At 39.7% G+C, this 19,240-nt stretch overlaps 1 protein-coding gene across 2 annotated transcripts in view; it reads left to right on the top strand.

Annotated features, from left to right (window-relative positions):
- Nucleotides 1-19,240, top strand: part of LOC141140221 (amine sulfotransferase-like) — a 207,540-nt gene that overhangs the window by 121,872 nt on the left and 66,428 nt on the right. The window contains exon 7 of one of the 2 annotated variants that reach the window (XM_073627140.1): nt 15,305-16,843. The exons of the other annotated variant lie outside the window; for it this stretch is intronic. Within the exon in view, the coding sequence (XP_073483241.1) occupies nt 15,305-15,315 (11 nt within the window). The 3' untranslated portion in view covers nt 15,316-16,843. Of the gene's footprint in view, nt 1-15,304; nt 16,844-19,240 lie in introns of those variants that run through there. 2 annotated transcript variants of the gene reach the window in all.

Here is a 19,240-nt window from a genome sequence, read left to right on the forward strand (position 1 = left end):
CAAATAGAAAAGATTAGAATAGGATAGAAGAACAACAGAACAGAAAAAAATTATATATATATATATATATATATATATATATATATATATATATATAACCATCTTCCGAAATTGGAATTTGGTACAGAATGAATTCTTGCTATTCTTGTCTATTATTTTCAATTCTATTCTAATATTTTCTATTCGAATTCATTCTGTACCAAATTTCAATTTTGGAAGATGGTTATATATATATATATATATATATATATATATATATATATATATATATATATATATATATATATATATATATATATTCCAATATATATATATAATATTCTTTCTGTTCTATTGTTTTTTCTATTCTAGTCTTTTCTATTATAATTGAATTTCTATATAACCATTTTCCGAAATTCAAATTTCGTATAGAATGAATTTGCATTCAAATAGAAAAGGTTAGAATAAAATAGAAAATAATAGAGAATAATAGCATAGAAAAACAATAGACCAGCATAGAAAACATATATATTATATATTATATCTTCCAAAATTCGAATTTCGTATAGAATGAATTCGAATTCAAATAGAAAAGATTAGAATAGAATAGAAAAACAATAGAACAGAAAAAATATTATATATATATATATATATATATATATACGGTATATACATACATACATCTTCCGAAATTCGAATTTCGTATAAAATTAATTTGAATTTGAATAGAAAACATTAGAACTGTATAAAAAAGAATAGACTAGAACAACAATAGAACAGAATGGAATAAAATATATATATTATATTATATTCTGTCCTGTTCTATTGTTTTTCTAGTCTATTCTTTTCTATTATTTTCTATTCTAATCTTTTCTATTCAAATTCATTCTATGCGAAATTCGAATTTTAGAAGCCATCTTCCGAAATTCGAATTTTGCATAGAATGAATTCAAATTCGTATAGAAAAGTTTAGAATAGAAAAGAATAGCATAGAAAAACAATGGAACGGAATAGAAAAAAATATTATATGTATATATCTATCTATATATAGATATATATCTATTGCTTTATTATTTTATATTCTATGTTATTGTATTTTTAGAAAATCGTTTTCTATTTTTTCGAATTCTATTCGAAATTGTTTTCGATATATATATAGATATATATAGATATATCTATATATATCTATATATAAATAACATCTTCCGAAATTCAAATTTCATATAGACTGAAATCAAATTTGAATAGAAAAGATTAGAATAGAATAGAAAATGATAGAAGAGAATAGCATAGAAAAACAAGAAAAATATTTTATTCTGTTCTATTGTTTTTTCTAGTCTATTATTTTCTATTCTAATCTTTTCTATTCAAATTTGAATTCATTCTATACAAAATTTGAACTTCAGAAGCCATGTTTCGAAATTCGAATTTCATATAGAATGAATTCGAATTTGAATAGAAAAGACTTATAGAACAGAAAATAATAGAAAAGAAAAGCATAGAAAAGAAAAGCATAGAAAAACAATAGAACAGATTAATAAAAAAATATTATATATATATATATATATATATATAGATAGATAGATAGATAGATAGATAGATAGATAGATAGATAGATAGATAGATAGATAGATAGATAGATAGATATAGATAAATTTCAGGTGGGTTACCCTCTTTTCTTTAATCCTTATTCGATCACAGCACCATCAGGGTGGACTCCCAAATTTCCACCATAAATAGATAAAGACGTGGATCGAGAGAAGCCTGACGAAGAGCGACTCGCGCTCGATACTGTACAGTGGCTTGCACGTCTGCACTTTAAATGTTTATATGATTGAAAGTTTCAAGTAAAGGACACTTTTGCATCAAGCATCGATCCACATCTTTCTTTATATATATATATAGATCTATATAGATATATAGATATATCTATATAGATCTATATATATATATAGATATATCTATATATATATATAGATATACAGATATATCTATATCTATATAGATATATCTATATATCTATATATATATATATAGATATATAGATATATCTATATATCTATATATATATATATATATTCTCTATTGCTTTATTATTTTATATTCTATGCTATTGTATTTTTTAGAAAATCGTTTTCTATTTTTTCTAATTCGATTCGAATTTGTTTTCGAATTTGATCGTTTTTTTTTCGGATTAGTTTAAATTTGTTACTTTTGTAATTCGGAAATTCAAATGCATACGAATTTCCGAATAATAAAAAATTTGTCCAAATTTTGATTCGGAACTAAACACAATGCACATGTCTACTGATTCGACTTGATTAGGAAAGCCACACACCTGTCTATATAAGACCATACAGCTCACAGTGCATGTCAGAGCAAATGAGAATCATGCGTTCAAAGGAACTGCCTGAAGAGCTCAGAGACAGAATTGTGGCAAGGCACAGATCTGGCCAAGGTTACTAAAAAAATTCTACTGCACTTAAGGTTCCTAAGAGCACAGTGGCCTCCATAATCCTTAAACAGAGGACGTTTGGGATGACCAGAACCCTTCCTAGAGCTGGCCGTCCAGCCAAACTGAGCTATTGGGGGAGAAGAGCCTTGGTGAGAGAGGTAAAGAAGAACCCAAAGATCACTGTGGCTGAGCTCCAAAGATGCAGTCAGGAGATGGGAGAAGGTTGTAGAAAGTCAACCATCACTGCAGCCCTCCACCAGTCAGGGCATTATGACAGAGTGGCCCGACGGAAGCCTCTCCCCAGTGCAAGATACATGAAAGCCCACATGGAGTTTGCTAAAAAAACACCTGAAGGACTCCAAGATGGTGAGAAATAAGATTCTTTGGTCTGATGAGACCAAGATAGAACTTTGTGGCCTTAATTCTAAGCGGTATGTGTGGAGAAAACCAGGCACTGCTCATCACCTGTCCAATACAGTCCCAACAGTGAAGCATGGTGGTGGCAGCATCATGCTGCGGGGGTGTTTTTCAGCTGCAGGGACAGGACGACTGGTTGCAATCAAGGGAAAGATGAATGCGGCCAAGTACAGGGATATCCTGGACGAAAACCTTCTCCAGAGTGCTCAGGACCTCAGACTGGTTTACCTTCCAGCAAGACAATGACCCTAAGCACACAGCTAAAATAACGAAGGAGTGGCTTCACAACAACTCTGTGACTGTTCTTGAATGGTCAAGCCAGAGCCCTGACTTAAACCCAATTGAGCATCTCTGGAGAAACCTAAAAATGGTTGCCCACCAACGTTTACCATCCAACCTGACAGAACTGGAGAGGATCTGCAAGGAGGAATGGCAGAGGATCCCCAAATCCAGGTGTGAAAAACTTGTTGCATATTTCCCAAAAAGATTCATGGCTGTATTAGATCAAAAGGGTTCTTCTACTAAATACTGAGCAAAGGGCCTGAATACTTAGGATCATGTGATATTTCAGTTTTTCTTTTTTAATAAATCTGCAAAAAAGTCAACAATTCTGTGTTTTTCTGTCAATATGGGGCGCTGTGTGTACATTAACCACTTCAGCCCCGGACCATTTGGCTGCCTAAAGACCAGAGGGCTTTTTCCAATTTGGCACTGCGTCGCTTTAACTGCTAATTGCGCGGTCATGCAATGCTGTACCCAAACGAAATTTGCGTCCGTTTCTTCCCACAAATAGAGCTTTCTTTTGATGGTATTTGATCACCTCTGCGTTTTTTATTTTTTGCGCTATAAACGGAAAAAGACTGAAAATTTTGAAAAAAAATGATATTTTCTACTTTTTGATATAAAAAAATCCAATAAACTCAATTTTAGTCATACATTTAGGCCAAAATGTATTCGGCCACATGTCTTTGGTAAAAAAAAAATGTCAATAAGCGTATATTTATCGGTTTGCGCAAAAGTTATAGCGTCTACAAACTAGGGTACATTTTCTGAAATTTACAGTTTTTAGTTTATGACTGCCTATGTCATTTCTTGAGGTGCTAAAATGGCAGGGCAGTACAACCCCCCCCCCCAAATGACCCCATTTTGGAAAGTAGACACCCCAAGGAAATTGCTGAGAGGCATGTTGAGCCCATTGAATATTCATTTTTTTGTCCCAAGTGATTGAATAATGAAAAAAAAAAAAAAATTACAAAAAGTTGTCACTAAATGATATATTGCTCACACAGGCCATAGGCATATGTGGAATTGCACCCCAAAATACATTCAGCTGCTTCTCCTGAGTACAGGGACTTTTTGGGAGCCTAGCCACGTACGGGGCCCCGAAAACCAATCACCACCTTCAGGATTTCTAAGGGCGTAAATTTTTGATTTCACTCCTCACTACCTATCACAGTTTTGAAGGCCATAAAATGCCCAGATGGCACAAACCTCCCACCCCCAAATGACCCCATTTTGGAAAGTAGACACCCCAAGCTATTTGCTGAGAGGCATGTTGAGTCCATGGAATATTTTATATTTTGGCACAAGTTGCAGGAAAGTGACAAATTTTTTATTTATTTTTTTTGCACAAAGTTGTCACTAAATGATATATTGCTCACACAGGCCATCGGCATATGTGGAATTGCACCCCAAAATACATTTAGCTGCTTCTCCTGAGTATGGGGATACCACATGTGTGGGACTTTTTGGGAACCTAGCCGCGTACGGGGCCCCGAAAACCAATCACCGCCTTCAGGATTTCTAAGGGTGTAAATTTTTGATTTCACTCTTCACTGCCTATCACAGTTTCGGAGGCCATGGAATGCCCAGGTGGCATAAAACCCCCCAAATGACCCCATTTTGGAAAGTAGATACCCCAAGCTATTTGCTGAGAGGCATGGTGAGTATTTTGCAGCTCATTTGTTTTTGAAAATGAAGAAAGACAAGAAAAAACATTTTTTTTTCTTTTTTCAATTTTCAAAACTTTGTGACAAAAAGTGAGGTCTGCAAAATCCTCACTATACCTCTCAGCAAAAAGCTTGGGGTGTCTACTTTCCAAAATGGGGTCATTTGGGGGGGTTTTGTGCCACCTGGGCATTCCATGGCCTCCGAAACTGTGATAGTCAGTGAAGAGTGATATCAAAAATTTACGCCCTTAGAAAGCCTGAAGGCAGTGCCTGGTTTTCGGGGTTCCGTACGCGGCTAGGCTCCCAAAAAGTCTCACACATGTGGTATCCCGTACTCAGGAGAAGCAACAGAATGTATTTTGGGGTGTAATTTCACATATTCCCATGGTATGTTTGAGCAATATATAATTTAGTGACAACTTTGTGCAAAAAAAAAAAAAAAAAAATTTGTCTCTTTCCCACAACTTGTGTCACAATATAAAATATTCCATGGACTCGACATGCCTCTCAGCAAATAGCTTGGGGTGTCTACTTTCCAAAATGGGGTCATTTGGGGGGGGTTTGAACTGTCCTGGCATTTTATGCACAACATTTAGAAGCTTATGTCACACATCACCCACTCTTCTAACCACTTGAAGACAAAGCCCTTTCTAACACTTTTTGTTTACATGAAAAAATTATTTTTTTTGCAAGAAAATTACTTTGAACCCCCAAACATTATATATTTTTTAAAGCAAATACAGTACAGATTAAAATGGTGGGTGTTTCATTTTTTTTTCACACAGTATTTGCGCAGCGATTTTTCAAACGCATTTTTTGGGGAAAAAACACACTTTTTTAAATTTTAATGCACTAAAACACACTATATTGCCCAAATGTTTGATGAAATAAAAAAGATGATCTTAGGCCGAGTACATGGATACCAAACATGACATACTTTACAATTGCGCACAAACGTGCAGTGGCAACAAAATAAATACATTTTTAAAAGCCTTTAAAAGCCTTTACAGGTTACCACTTTAGATTTACAGAGGAGGTCTACTGCTAAAATTACTTCCCTCGATCTGACCTTCGCGGTGATACCTCACATGCATGGTGCAATTGCTGTTTACATTTGACGCCAGACCGACGCTTGCGTTCGCCTTAGCGCGAGAGCAGGGGGCGACAGGGGTGCTTTTTTTTTTTTTTTTTTTTTTCTTTATTTTTTTTTGCTTTTTTATCTTATTTTAAAACTGTTCCTTTCATTTTTTTTTTTTATCATTTTTATTGTTATCTCTGGGAATGTAAATATCCCCTATGATAGCAATCGGTAGTGACAGGTACTCTTTTTTGAAAAAATTGGGGTCTATTAGACCCTAGATCTCTCCTCTGCCCTCAAAGCATCTGATGACACCAAGATCGGGGTGATAAAATGCTTTCCCAATTTCCCAATGGCGCTGTTTACATCCGGCGAAATCTAGGTCATGAAATGCTCGTAGCTTCCAGTTTCTTAGGCCATAGAGATATTTGGAGCCACTCTGGTCTCTGATCAGCTCTATGGTCAGCTGGCTGAATCACCGGCTGCATTCTCAGGTTCCCTGTTGAGACAGGAGAGCCAGAGAAAAACACGGAAGACGGGTGGGGGGGGCATTCCCTCCCACTGCTTGTAAAAGCAGTCTAGAGGCTAATTAGCTGCTGGGATTGCTTTTACATGAAAGCCGACCGCTGGCTGAAAAGAATGATACCAAGATGATACCTAAACCTGCAGGCATCATTCTGGTATAACCACTCAAAGTCGTGAATGGCGTATAATAAAACACAGTAAACGGTAAAGTATAAAAAATTGCAGTATAAAAAAATACCTGAAAAGCAAACATGATAAAACATAATAACAATAAAACATTGCAGAATAGAATACAGTAAAAAAGAGCAGAACAATAGAGAGAGAATAGAGAGAGAGAGAGAGAGAACAATAAAACGACAACTATTTTTTAAAATTTTATATATATATATATTTTTTTTACACTTTTTTTTCTAACTAACTTTTATAACTGTTATGGGTTCCAGGTTCGGGTCTCTCAAAATGCGATGGCATCTTGGGAGACCCTGTGAAAGTGCGCCTAGTCTGTGCATGCTGTACCCTACGCTAATACTCAACTAGTGCATGGTAGCATTCAAAACATTCACCAATGCAAAGACCAGGATTGTCAGGACAGAAGGGACAATAATAGCGGGTGTCACGCCTATATCCACGCTTGCTGCAGACACAACATCTTTTTTGGGGGGGTTTGTTGGGTAGGGGTACTCGGGAGGACATAAAGAAAATGCCTCTCATGCAGCCGACTGCATTTGGTTGGGGATGTAAATGGGGGAATTACGGGCGCTGCAGAAGTGGTGGTTCCCAATTAGGATTGGCGAATGCAGCAGGAAGGGCATTATGGGCATGACGGGCCTGTTTGTCTTCTTCTTGGTGGCAGCGGGACACTACTTGTGCTTGCCGCCTCACCAGCTTGAACTGCACTTATGGGACTCGCCACGTCACCAAGTGTTACTGCAGTGCTGGTTTGACTATGACCGGGGTGTACTAGGCCTCTGGTGCTTGCCAGTTCACCAAAACGCTACCAAAAAAAACTGTTAGCGATTGCAGGGATCAGGCCTGACTCTGCGAACGCTGCAGTTATGTGTTTAGTGTTTTGTAAGTGACAGTGATCGATCGATACTGCGCTTGGGTGGGCTGGGCTGGGCCAGGCGGAGGGGCAAAACGCAGGTGCTAGCAGGTATCTGGGCTGATCCCGCTAACACTGTGTTTTTGGGAACCCTAAACTGCTGGGGACGCTAGTATAGATCTGATCGGATCAGATATTGATCCGTTCAGATACTATACCACTAAGGGAGGTGTACGGTGTTTGCGTGGGTGTTAGCGCTACTGGTACTAACCTGACACTGCCTGGGGCTGGTGCTTGCCAGTTCACCAAAACGCTACCAAAAAAACTGTTAGCTATCGCAGGGATCAGGCCTGACTCTGCGAACGCTGCAGTTATGTGTTTAGTGTTTTGTAAGTGACAGTGATCGATCGATACTGCACTTGGGTGGGCTGGACTGGGCGGAGGGGCAAAACGCAGGTGCTAGCAGGTATCTGGGCTGATTCCGCTAACACTGCGTTTTTGGGAACCCTAAACTGCTGGGGACGCTAGTATAGATCTGATCAGATATTGATCCGATCAGATACTATACCACTAAGAGAGGTGTACGGTGCGTGCGTGGGTGTTAGCGGTACTGGCACTAACCTGACACTGCCTGGGGCTGGTGCTTGCCAGTTCACCAAAACGCTACCAAAAAAACTGTTAGCGATCGCAGGGATCAGGCCTGACTCTGCGAATACTGCAGTTATGCATTTAGTGTTTTGTGTAAGTGACAGTGATCGATCGATACTGCGCTTGGGTGGGCTGGGCTGGGCGGAGGGGCAAAACACAGGTGCTAGCAGGTATCTGGGCTGATCCCGCTAACACTGCGTTTTTGGGAACCCTAAACTGCTGGGGACGCTAGTATAGATCTGATCAGATCAGATATTGATCCGTTCAGATACTATACCACTAAGGGAGGTGTATGCTGCGTGCGTGGGTGTTAGCGGTACTGGCGCTAATCTGACGCTGCCTGGGGCGACGCATATCACCACCGGGCGATCAGGGGGCTAAATCTTTATTCGGTAATAAACGGCGGGTGCCCTGACACTATAAAAAATAAATGAACTAACCAGCGTCACCCGTAACAGTTATAGGGTGATCAGTGGTGAAAGGGTTAACTAGGGGGCAATCAAGGGGTTAAAACCTTTATTAGATAGTATATGGGGGTCCCTGTCGCTATAAAACGCTCACCAGCGACACTAATACAGCGATCAGAAAAATGATCGCTTAGGGACACTGGCAACAGGGGGTGATCAAGGGGTTAAAACTTTATTAGGGGGGGTTAGTGGGGTACCCTAGACCTAAAGAGGGCTAACAATAACTGCCCCACCACACTAACTGTCACAAACTGACACCATGCAGTAATCAGAAAAAAAAAAAAACTGCTTGGTGTCAGTGTGACGGGGGGGGGAGGGGTGATTGGGGGGTGATCGGGGGGGGGATCAGGGGTGTAATGTGTGCCTGGCATGTTCTACTGTGTGTGTTGTGCACTCACATTACAGTCTTCTCTCCTCGGCGCCGGAACGGAAAATGCCGAGCCGAGGAGAGATGACATAATTTCCTTTGCTGCTGTTTACCATACAGCAGCATAGGAATGATTTCATTGGCCGGCGGCGATCGCGAGGGGGGGCCACGAATGGATGGCCTCCCCCTCACCTCCGATCGCCGCTGGACAGAAGCCGACCGCCTCGGGCACCGGGGGGGGTCCGATCGGACCCCCCGCCCGCGGGAGGCAGATCACGTACAGGTACGTGATTCTGCCTGCCCGTGCCATTCTGCCGACGTATATGGTCGTGAGGCGGTCGGCAAGTGGTTAATGAGGAAAAAAATTAACTTAAATGATTTTAGCAAATGGCTGCAATATAACAGAGTGAAAAATTTAAGGGGGTCTGAATACTTTATGTCCCCACTGTAAATATCTATAGATAGATAGATAGATAGATAGATAGATAGATAGATAGATAGATAGATAGATAGATAGATAGATAGATGCAGTATCTCACAAAAGTGAGTACACCCCTCACATTTTTGTAATTTTTTTTATTATATCTTTTCATGTGACAACACTGAAGAAATTACACTTTTCTACAATGGAAATTAGTGGGTGTAAACTATGTATAACAGTGTAAATTTGCTGTCCCCTCAAAATAACTCAACACACAGCCATTATTGTCTAAACCACTCAAACAAAAGGCAGTACACCCCTAAATGAAAATGTCCAAATTGGGCCCAAAGTGTCCCTTTGTGTGTCTTGTCTACAGTCAAGCATGGTGGTGGGAGTGTCATGGTCTGGAGGTACATGAGTGCTGCCGGCACTGGGGAGCTACAGTTCATTGAGGGAACCATGAATGCCAACATGTACTGTTCCATACTGAAGACAAGCATGATCCCCTCTCTTTTGGAGACTGGGCCGCAGGGCAGTATTCCAGCATGATAACGACCCCAACCATACCTCCAAGACGACCACTGCCTTGCTAAAGAAGCTGAGGGTAAAAGGTGATGGACTGGCCAAGCATGTCTCCAGATCTAAACCCCTTTGAGTATCTGTGGGGCATCCTCAAACGGAAGGTGGAGGAGGGCAAGGTCTCTAACATCCACCAGCTCCGTGATGTCTTAATGAAGGAATGGAAGAGGACTCCAGTGGCAACCTGTGAAGCTCTGGTGAACTCCATGCCCAAGAGGGTTAAGGCAGTGCTGGAAAATAATGGTGGCCCACAAAATATTGCCACTTTGGGCCCAATTTGTTTTTTGTCCCATAAATGTTATTGTGTATCAAAACAGCATACATCATATATAGTAGTAACATTAGAACAGATTTGGTTTCAAAAGCATATAGTATTACACAACTGAAGTGAGATGCGTTTAATGTAATCAAAAATGCAATTTTGTAATATAGGGTATATAACGTGTTATACACATAAACATCTTATCTTAGAAGAACTATATAACATTCATATTTTTAAAGTTATAATAATCTGTATTTGACTAATTTCTGTTAGACTGATATTAAATTTAGGGGTAAATAATATATGGTGATGAAAAAAAAGGGGGGGGGGGAGCATATGTAATCTATTATTTCCTTCTCTCTCCTTTCCATTATCTTTTCCCTTCTCTTTCCATTTCTCTTTTCATGTTATATTGCCGCTTCATAGGCATTAGTAGATTTGAATTGTATCCAGTTATGTCAGGTTGAAGTGAACTTTGAGATATTTTCTTGTGATATGCTGATTTTCTCAATGTGATTGATTCTGCGAAACTATTCTTTTTTTGAAGGAGTATTTTTTGACCGCCAATGGTACAGTATACAATGTCTTGCGGCATTTATGATAAACATAGGTAAAGATTTGAGATATCGTTTCTTAGATACTTTAGTGTGGTGCAAGAGGTATTGCGCCGGAGTATAGCTTAAATTTTCTGACGTGACTGAAATAATTGTGTCGTGGACCATTTCCCAGAATGTTTGGATCATGGCACACGACTACCATATATGAACCATGGAGCCTTCTTCATTTCCACATCTCCAACATCTATTAGAGACTTGGGGATAGAATTTGTTTAGCAGAGTGGGTGTTCTGTACCAACGTGTAATAATTTTGAATCCGCATTCTTGAGTTGCTACATTAAGAGATCCTTTGTGGGCATACATGAAAATTGTTTCCCATTCTGTTGATGTAAGTTGTATATTGAGGTCTTCCCATGCTTGACATGACGTACTGGTGAAATCATTTAATTCCCAAAAGAGATATATATAAGATAGAAATGGTATGTCTTTGTGGAGTTTTTTGGGAGCAAAGATTTTCTAGAGTAGTGAGAGGTCTTGTCCATGTGTAAGCTGCCTCATGTTTGATCAAGTAGTGTTTGATTTGTACATAGCTCCATTGCGGTATGACATTATTGGTAATTTCTATATTAATATAATAACTATTATTATATTATAAAAACGATTATATTAATATAATAACTCTTGATTTGAGAGTGTTCCCTTTAAAGAAGTGCTTAGTCAGAATGTTTTTATGGGGCCAGTCTCTCTAGAGAAAGTTTTGTTCTAGTCCTGGGGGAAATCTGGGTTGCCTATCAGTGGAGTCAGGGGACCCAACCAAGGTGTTGGATTGCTGGTTTTTGAGACTTCACAAAAGATGTCTAAAGTGTGACCATATAGAGGGTGGGATTTAGCCACCTCTGGATGATGTTTTGGATGTATCCAAGGAAGGGTTTTTAAGGGTTGTGGAATTTGTATGTGTTCTATGGAAACCCAATCTTTAACCAGTTGGTGTATATTCCAATCCACAATTCTTGCTAAGTGAGAGGCCTTGTAATATTTTCGTAAGTCAGGAAGGGCAATTCCTCCTCTGGATTTTGGATTTTTTTTCTGTCTGAAGTGAGTGGAAGGCTGCTAGGAAGTGTGGTTTCAAGATGTTTGAAAATGTAATATTGTAATATTTTAAAGGGAAACCATCTGGTCCTGGTGCTTTTCCCAGTTTCTTGTCCTTAAAGTGACTGTAAAGGCCTATTTTTTTTTTTTTAAATAACAAACGTGTAAAGCGATTCCCTGAGGGGGTTACCTTGCGGGCGCGCTCTTGAGTTAAGCCTTTGCATCTATAGACACAGAATGCCGGACTCGGCCCCATCCCCCGGCACCCATGTCATTGGATTTGATTGACAGCAGCGGAAGCCAATGTCTGCGCTGCTATCAATCTATCCAATCAAGAGCTGGGAGCCCTATGGAGAGAAAGACAGCGTGTCCCCGCCGACGGATGAAGGGGTACAGGTAAGTAAAACGGGGGGCTGGTGACTGCCAGGTGTTTTTTCACCTTAATGCATACGATGCATTAAGGTGAAAAAACATAAACCTTTAAACCTCTTTAATTGCTTTGTCAAATTCCACGTCACAGATAGGAGATTCTAATTCGTGTGTGGTGTCTACCGAGATTGGAGATGGGCTGTATTTTTGTAAAAATTGTTGAATGAGATGTGTCCTTTTCACTGAATTTTGTGGACATTTGGGGTTGGAAGGAATATTGTATAGGGATTGATAGTATTGTTCAAATTGTTTGGCTATTTCATCGTTGGATGAGTGAAATTTGTCATGTTTATCTCTAATGTGGTGTACCGTGGTAGCGCTTTTTTTGTTTTGTACCACCTTTGCTAACAATTTCCCACTCTTGTTGCCTTGTTCATAATATATTTTATCTCTGAGGATATATTGCCTTTTCGTTTTCATATTGAGTTCCTCTGCAAGTTGATCTCTGTCTTGATTTAGCTCAGTGAGTGTTGAGGTAGCCATAGTGAGTTTATGTCTTTTTTCAAGTTTGTGGATTTGAGATATGAGGATGTTAATTTTAATTTGGTGTTCTTTTTTAATTTTGGCAGTCTTGGCTTTAAATTCCCCTCTTATAACACATTTGTGGGCTTCCCGCTGATTGAGAAGGGGTTGTATCGTGATTGTCATTTTGTGTGAAATAATGCCCTACACAGTCATTGAAATGTTTTATATCAATAGGGTCTTTGAGAATGGAAGTGTTCAGTCTCCAGGTCTTTGTTTTAAAGATTTTTTCCAGGAATATTAGGGACATGATAATCGGGTGGTGATCTGATAAGATCATGGGTTCAATTGTAGTTTTCCCTTTAAGTTTGAGATCAGATTGGGATAAAAAGAAATAGTCTATTCTTGAAAAGTAGGTGAATTCCTTTTCTTGGGGATTTAGAGTTCTCCAGACGTCATGCAGCATGAGCCCTTGAAGCTGTAGTTTAATTTGTTTTAAAGCTCTGAATGGTAAGGTTGATGTATCATTTGAGGTATCTAGAATGGGATTTAGTGGTACATTAAAGTCCCCTCCTAGAATGAGGATGCCTGTGGAGAATGAAGTTAGCAAGACTCCTATTTGACAGAAAAATGTGACTTGTTTAGTGTTGGGTGCATAGATATTAGCAATCGTGATGGGGTGGGGGCCAATCTTTCCTTTAACCACTAGACATCCGCGCTATGGCCGAATGACGGCCACAGCGCGGACCTGCATTCCCGGGAGGCCGTCATATGACGGCCTCCCCTGTGCACGCTCCCTGCGCGCTGTGATCACCGAGTCACTGAGACTCGGCTGATCAACGATCCGAGTAAGGGGCCGGTACCGGCCCCTTACCATGTGATCAGCTGTCAGCCAATGACAGCTGATCACATGATGTAAACAGGAAGATCGGTAATCGTTTTTTTTTACTCGCGCTGACAGCGGGTCATCGGTCCCGAAGTGGAAGCACAACACATTCCTCATTAGTGCCACCTAAAAGTGCCACCTAACAGTGCCCACAGTGCCACCTAACAGTGCCCACAGTGCCACCTAACAGTGCCCACAGTGCCACCTATCAATGCCAACAAGTGCCACCTACCAATGCCCACCTGTAGTGCCAATCAGTGTCACCTGCCAGTGCTGCCCATCACTGCCACCCATCACTGCCACCTATCAATGCCCATCACTGCTGCCTCATCAACGTATATCAATGAAGGAGAAAAATTACCCATTTAAAATTTTTTATAACAAAATATAAAAAAATAAATTTAAAAAAAAAAAAAAAATTCAGGTTTTTACATTTTTTTAACAAAAAGTGAAAACCGCAGAGGTGATCAAATACCACCAAAAGAAAGCTCTATTTGTGGGAAAAAAATGATAAAAATTTCATTTGGGTACAGCGTTGTATGACCGCGCAATTGTCATTCAAAATGCGTTAGCGCTGAAAGCTAAAAATTGGTCTGGATAGGAGGGGGGTTTAAGTGCCCTGTAAGCAAGTGGTTAAGGAACATATATCTTCCCAATGGATCATACATGGAATCTATCAGCTGGAAAGGTGTTTGCATGAAAATTAACATGGTTACACCTTTGGTTTTTGAGTCTGGATTTGTGGCGTGATATGCAGATGGAAATCCATTGTCTGTGATTTTCGGAATTTTGTCAGATTTGAAATGTGCTTCCTGGATGCATACAATATTTGCCTTCATGTTACTAAATTCTTTGAGAAATTGAGATCTCTTTTCAGGGATGTCCAATCCCTTTGCATTGATAGAAAATAGTTTCATTGAAAATGAAGAGATTTAGGATTTATGATTGGACATGGTGCTTGTGTATAGTGTTGAAATATTGAGGCTTAAGTAGAATAGGAGGAGGGTTGTGGTTGCAAAAAAAAAAGAAAAAAAAGAGAAAAAAAATTAGACCTGCTAATCTACCTTATGTGTTAGAGTGTTTAATGCTCTCTCTTGTTCTCTCTAGTAGGGAAGTCAAGAGAAAAGCAATGAGAATTGGCTAGAGATAGAAGATCCAGAATGTTCAAAGGGGATATAAAAGGATCTCCTGCTGTTAGGGAACGTGTTCTAGAAGCTCAACTGTAATAAAGACTCCTGCCACCGGAGGGCAGTATATATGGGATATTATTCATTTGCAGGCATGGATTATGCAATCTTTTTATAGATCATACTTATCGAAGGTAAATTCTCAGAGCCCCTTTTATTGTAATATCTAATTACTATAAAAAGGGACTCTGAGAATCTGCCTTCGATAAGTATGATCTTTAAAAAGACTGCATAATCCATGCCTGCAAATTAATAATATCCCATATATATATATAGCATTGACTTATTCTGAATACTCGATCTGGGGTAACCCTTTTCCCAAATATATTTATTTATCCATTCATATCCCTACAATCATTTATTTTATCAGTAATATACTGCCCTCCTGTGGCAGGAGTCATTATTACAGTTGAGCTTAGATTAATTTTAGTAAATTCTATCTAGTTAGTTAAACTTTTTTGCCCTTATGAAAAATGTAATTATTATTATTATTATTATTATACAGGATTTATATAGTGCCAACAGTTTACGCAGTGCTTTACAATATAAAAAGGAGACAATACAGTTATAATACAATAAAATACAGGAGGATTAAGAGGGCCCTGCTAAGAAGAGCTTACAATCTAATAATCCACCCATTAGTACAGGTAAACAAATTAAATATTGTTTGTATAAAATGATTTAGAATGAATAATACAATAAAATACAGGAGGATTAAGAGGGCCCTGCTCAGAAGAGCTTACAATCTAATAATCCACCCATTAGTACAGGTAAACACATTAAATATTGTTTGTATAAACGATTTAGAACGAAACCAACTAAGAAAGCCATAGAGCTAACATATTTATATGCGATCCATTCTGGTGGCCATGAGGGGTTTTATTCCCTGGATAAAAATTGTTTTAGCCTGACAATTTTTGGTATTGTAGTGTTTCACAGATGGAGATGCAAATATCTCCATCTGTGAATCGAATGGGGATGACTTAGATAATATCAGCAAAGTGATCATTTTATGGATTCGTCGACCACCAGGATGGCATCGTTAGTTTATGTTTTCTATTAAACAGAGTATTATAGAACATACATATAATGACCACTATTATAAGTAGGCCACACATACACCTTTATATGTATGGCCTAGGTATAGACAAAGAAGAGCAGTTCAGTATTGTAAATGTATACATCTCTTGTGACTAGTATAATTGCTTCATCAGTTCTGGGCATGGCATTATGTAAGATGGAGGATTTTGGAGCTTATGGCGAAAAAAGACTCCTCGTATGTTGAGATTTGTAGGTCATACATATAGTACTCACGATTATCCTATGATCGAATACTACAAGCTGTTGTAAAGGTAGGTGGTAGTCAAGCAAGTTAACAAAGGGCCTTATACTCCCTTTAAGCTTTAATATGTGAGAATGCAATGGGACTGTAAAACCCCACAAACAACCACCCTGATTCCACCCCACTATCTGATCAATCATGATAGCAAAGAAAACCACTAAACTGAAGTGTAGAAAATTATGGCCGCAGACCCTTTATTAGGGTTTTAAAATAATTGATAACTTTTAACCTTTGTTGTACCATACCTGTAACATTAAACACACTGACCAATACCACCGTTAAAACTTTAACCAAACTGCCTGCTCAGTCTTTCAGGACTCGAACACCAAGTAACTGTACCAACCACCAGGTTCCACCATTAACACTGTCCACCCACACCTGTGGGGCAACATTACTTTGCTCAGTCTTTTAGGACTCAAGCACCAAGTAACCGTACCAACCACCGGGTACCACCATAAACAGCATCCACCCACACCTGAGGGGCAATATTACCCCAATAAAGTTAGAGGCGCAACAAAGGAAGGGAGGAGGGATGACAGCTTGATTGAAGATTCCGACCTTTGTACTGGACTGCAGATGGCACCTATAAAGGAAAACACTTCATTCCCATTGGTTGCTTTATTTACTTAACAATTTCACTTCTAAGCATTTATATTTCTTATAAAACTGCCTAGGATCAAAGCAGTGATTGTTTTCTGGCAATACCTGTCTTCTGTGCCTTCTTATCAGTGACCAGGATTTGAGGTGGCAAGGAGGGAAACATCCTAGGACTTGAAAAGATAAACAGAGAAAGCCAGCAGAAAGATGCTGTACCTTTTATTGTGCTAATCCAATTAAAGCTGTGAACCATGGAAGACCATACAGGAAGAAAAGGAGGGATTGGTTGTAGTGGGTGACAAGTCCCATGGGAACATTTGGTTAGCCCTGTGTCCAGTGCTGTGTTTTAGCCTAGGCCGACAAGGCCCAGGCCTAGGGCGGCACTTAGTGGGGGTGTGGTAAAAAAGCCACCCCCCGCACGAAAAAAAGCCCCTCCACACAAAAAAAGCTGCCCCACCCGTCCTCCCGAGTTTCGGCTCCCTTGGCCGCCTCCTGCACTTATATTGTCCTCGACAGCCGTGTTCTGTCAAAATTTCCGTATTTGGCCGAGTCATTGACAGATCATTTTGCAATACAGCGATCCCTGCTGAAAACTCATTAAACAGTCCACATTAAGTGAAATTTCATGTGTTCCATGCTGAAATCAATGCAAACTTTGCAGTACATGAATTTTCACTGAATGTGGACTGTTTGGTGAGTTTGTATTTATTTGTGCATGTGCAAAGTGCTTCATGGTGAAAGCAATGCAAAAACAATAACCCTAGGTTCACACTTGTATGATGCGGGAAGCGGCGGCGATTCCTGCATCGCACCTCTCCCGCAGGAAGTTCACACTGCCCTCTGCAAACCGCTGCGGGTGTCATTACAATGTTAATGTCACCCCCAGATCTGTTCACAGATCGCAGTGCTAACTGTGAACTCGCACAGGAATTGGATGGCATAGGTGAGAACACCCATGCGATCAAATTTCAGTGCAATTTCCTGCAAAACGAATGCGAGTTCAACCATACAACTGTGTGGCTGAACTTGCATCTCACTGATATGCTACACTGATGGGCAATGATAGGCTGCACTGATGCCCAGTAATGAGGCAGCACTCTTAAGCTGCACTGATATGTTGCACTGATGGACACTGATATGCTGCAATGGTGGCCCCTGATAGGTGGCCCATGATGAGGTTGCACTAGTGGGGCTGCACTGATATGGGCACTGATAGGCTGCAACAGTGGCCCCTGATGAGGCCTTACTGATGGGGCTGCTCTGATATGGGCACTGATCTGCTGCAATTGTGGCCCCTGGTGAGGCTGCACTGATGGCCACTGATAGGTGGCCCATGATGAGGCTGCACTGATAAATCTGCACTGATATGGACACTGATGGGGCTGCATTAATTTACAGAGAGGTGGAGTGTGGTTTACAGATAGCAGGGCGGGTGTTAAACAGGAAGGGGTGTGGCATTGACAGGAAATGGTGGGTCATATTTAAATTAGGGGTGCGTGAGTTTAGTCAGGCCTGGGGCAGCACCAAACCTAAATACACCACTGTCCCTAGCATGACAAATGTGATTAGGACTGTTTGCCCTGTTAACTTTTAGAAACCCCTACAAGTAGTTACATTCATTTTATTCTGTGGCCTAAGTGTTACCAGTTGTGCATGAGTCCTCAGCAATATGTTGCAGAAATAAAGGTAACCAGTTGCTCTGAATGTACTTTTCTCAAAGTTTTACCAGAGCACTTGAAGTAGATGAGCAAGAGTGTGACAGTGGCTCATATACCACTGAGATGTCCACATCATTCCTGACAGCTTTCTCACCAGACATCAACCCTAAGCCAACCTACCTTTAAAGAATAGTGCTTAAAATGTAAGATAGTGGTCCCATCCTTTATTTGACATTGTCAATTAGGGATTCACCTCTGCAGAAACATGGGCTTGGAAAATGCCTGTTTTCCAGAAGCTGCATTTAGCTTATATTAGTCTCAGCCAAACAAGATGTAACATGTTTTGGAAGATTTCCTTAAAGTAGAACTATAGGCAAAACGTCTTTTTTTATTTTGGATAGAGCGAGGGTTATAACCTGTGTCAGATTTTTTTTCGCCATCTGTGTTCCATTGTGAAGATTTTCCAAACAGGAAGTGAGAGGAAATCCCTGCAAATTAAGGGAATTCCTTTGTGACACCCAGGTCACCAGAACTAGTGTAACCATTGGAAGGTTTCCCCTCTATTACTTTTCTAGGGGCAGCCCAAAATTTGGGCTTTTCTTTTACCTTCACTTTCAATGATAATGGTAAACAGGACAAATAGAGAGGATGAATCTCCTAAACAGGGGCACAGACAGCAAAAGAAACTGACAGGTGTTCCAATCCCTCCCTTATCAAATGACATTCGTAGAGTCATTTACGAATTCGGGTTTTAAAGTGATCAAAGACCCGGTTCTCATAGTAAATCCACACATTGGAGGGCCAAAGTCTACCCATTGGGTGCTTATTGTTCAGCAAAAAATCA

The sequence above is a fragment of the Aquarana catesbeiana genome, linkage group LG04 (assembly GCF_042186555.1).
Source record: "Aquarana catesbeiana isolate 2022-GZ linkage group LG04, ASM4218655v1, whole genome shotgun sequence".
Taxonomy (NCBI): Eukaryota; Metazoa; Chordata; class Amphibia; order Anura; family Ranidae; genus Aquarana; species Aquarana catesbeiana.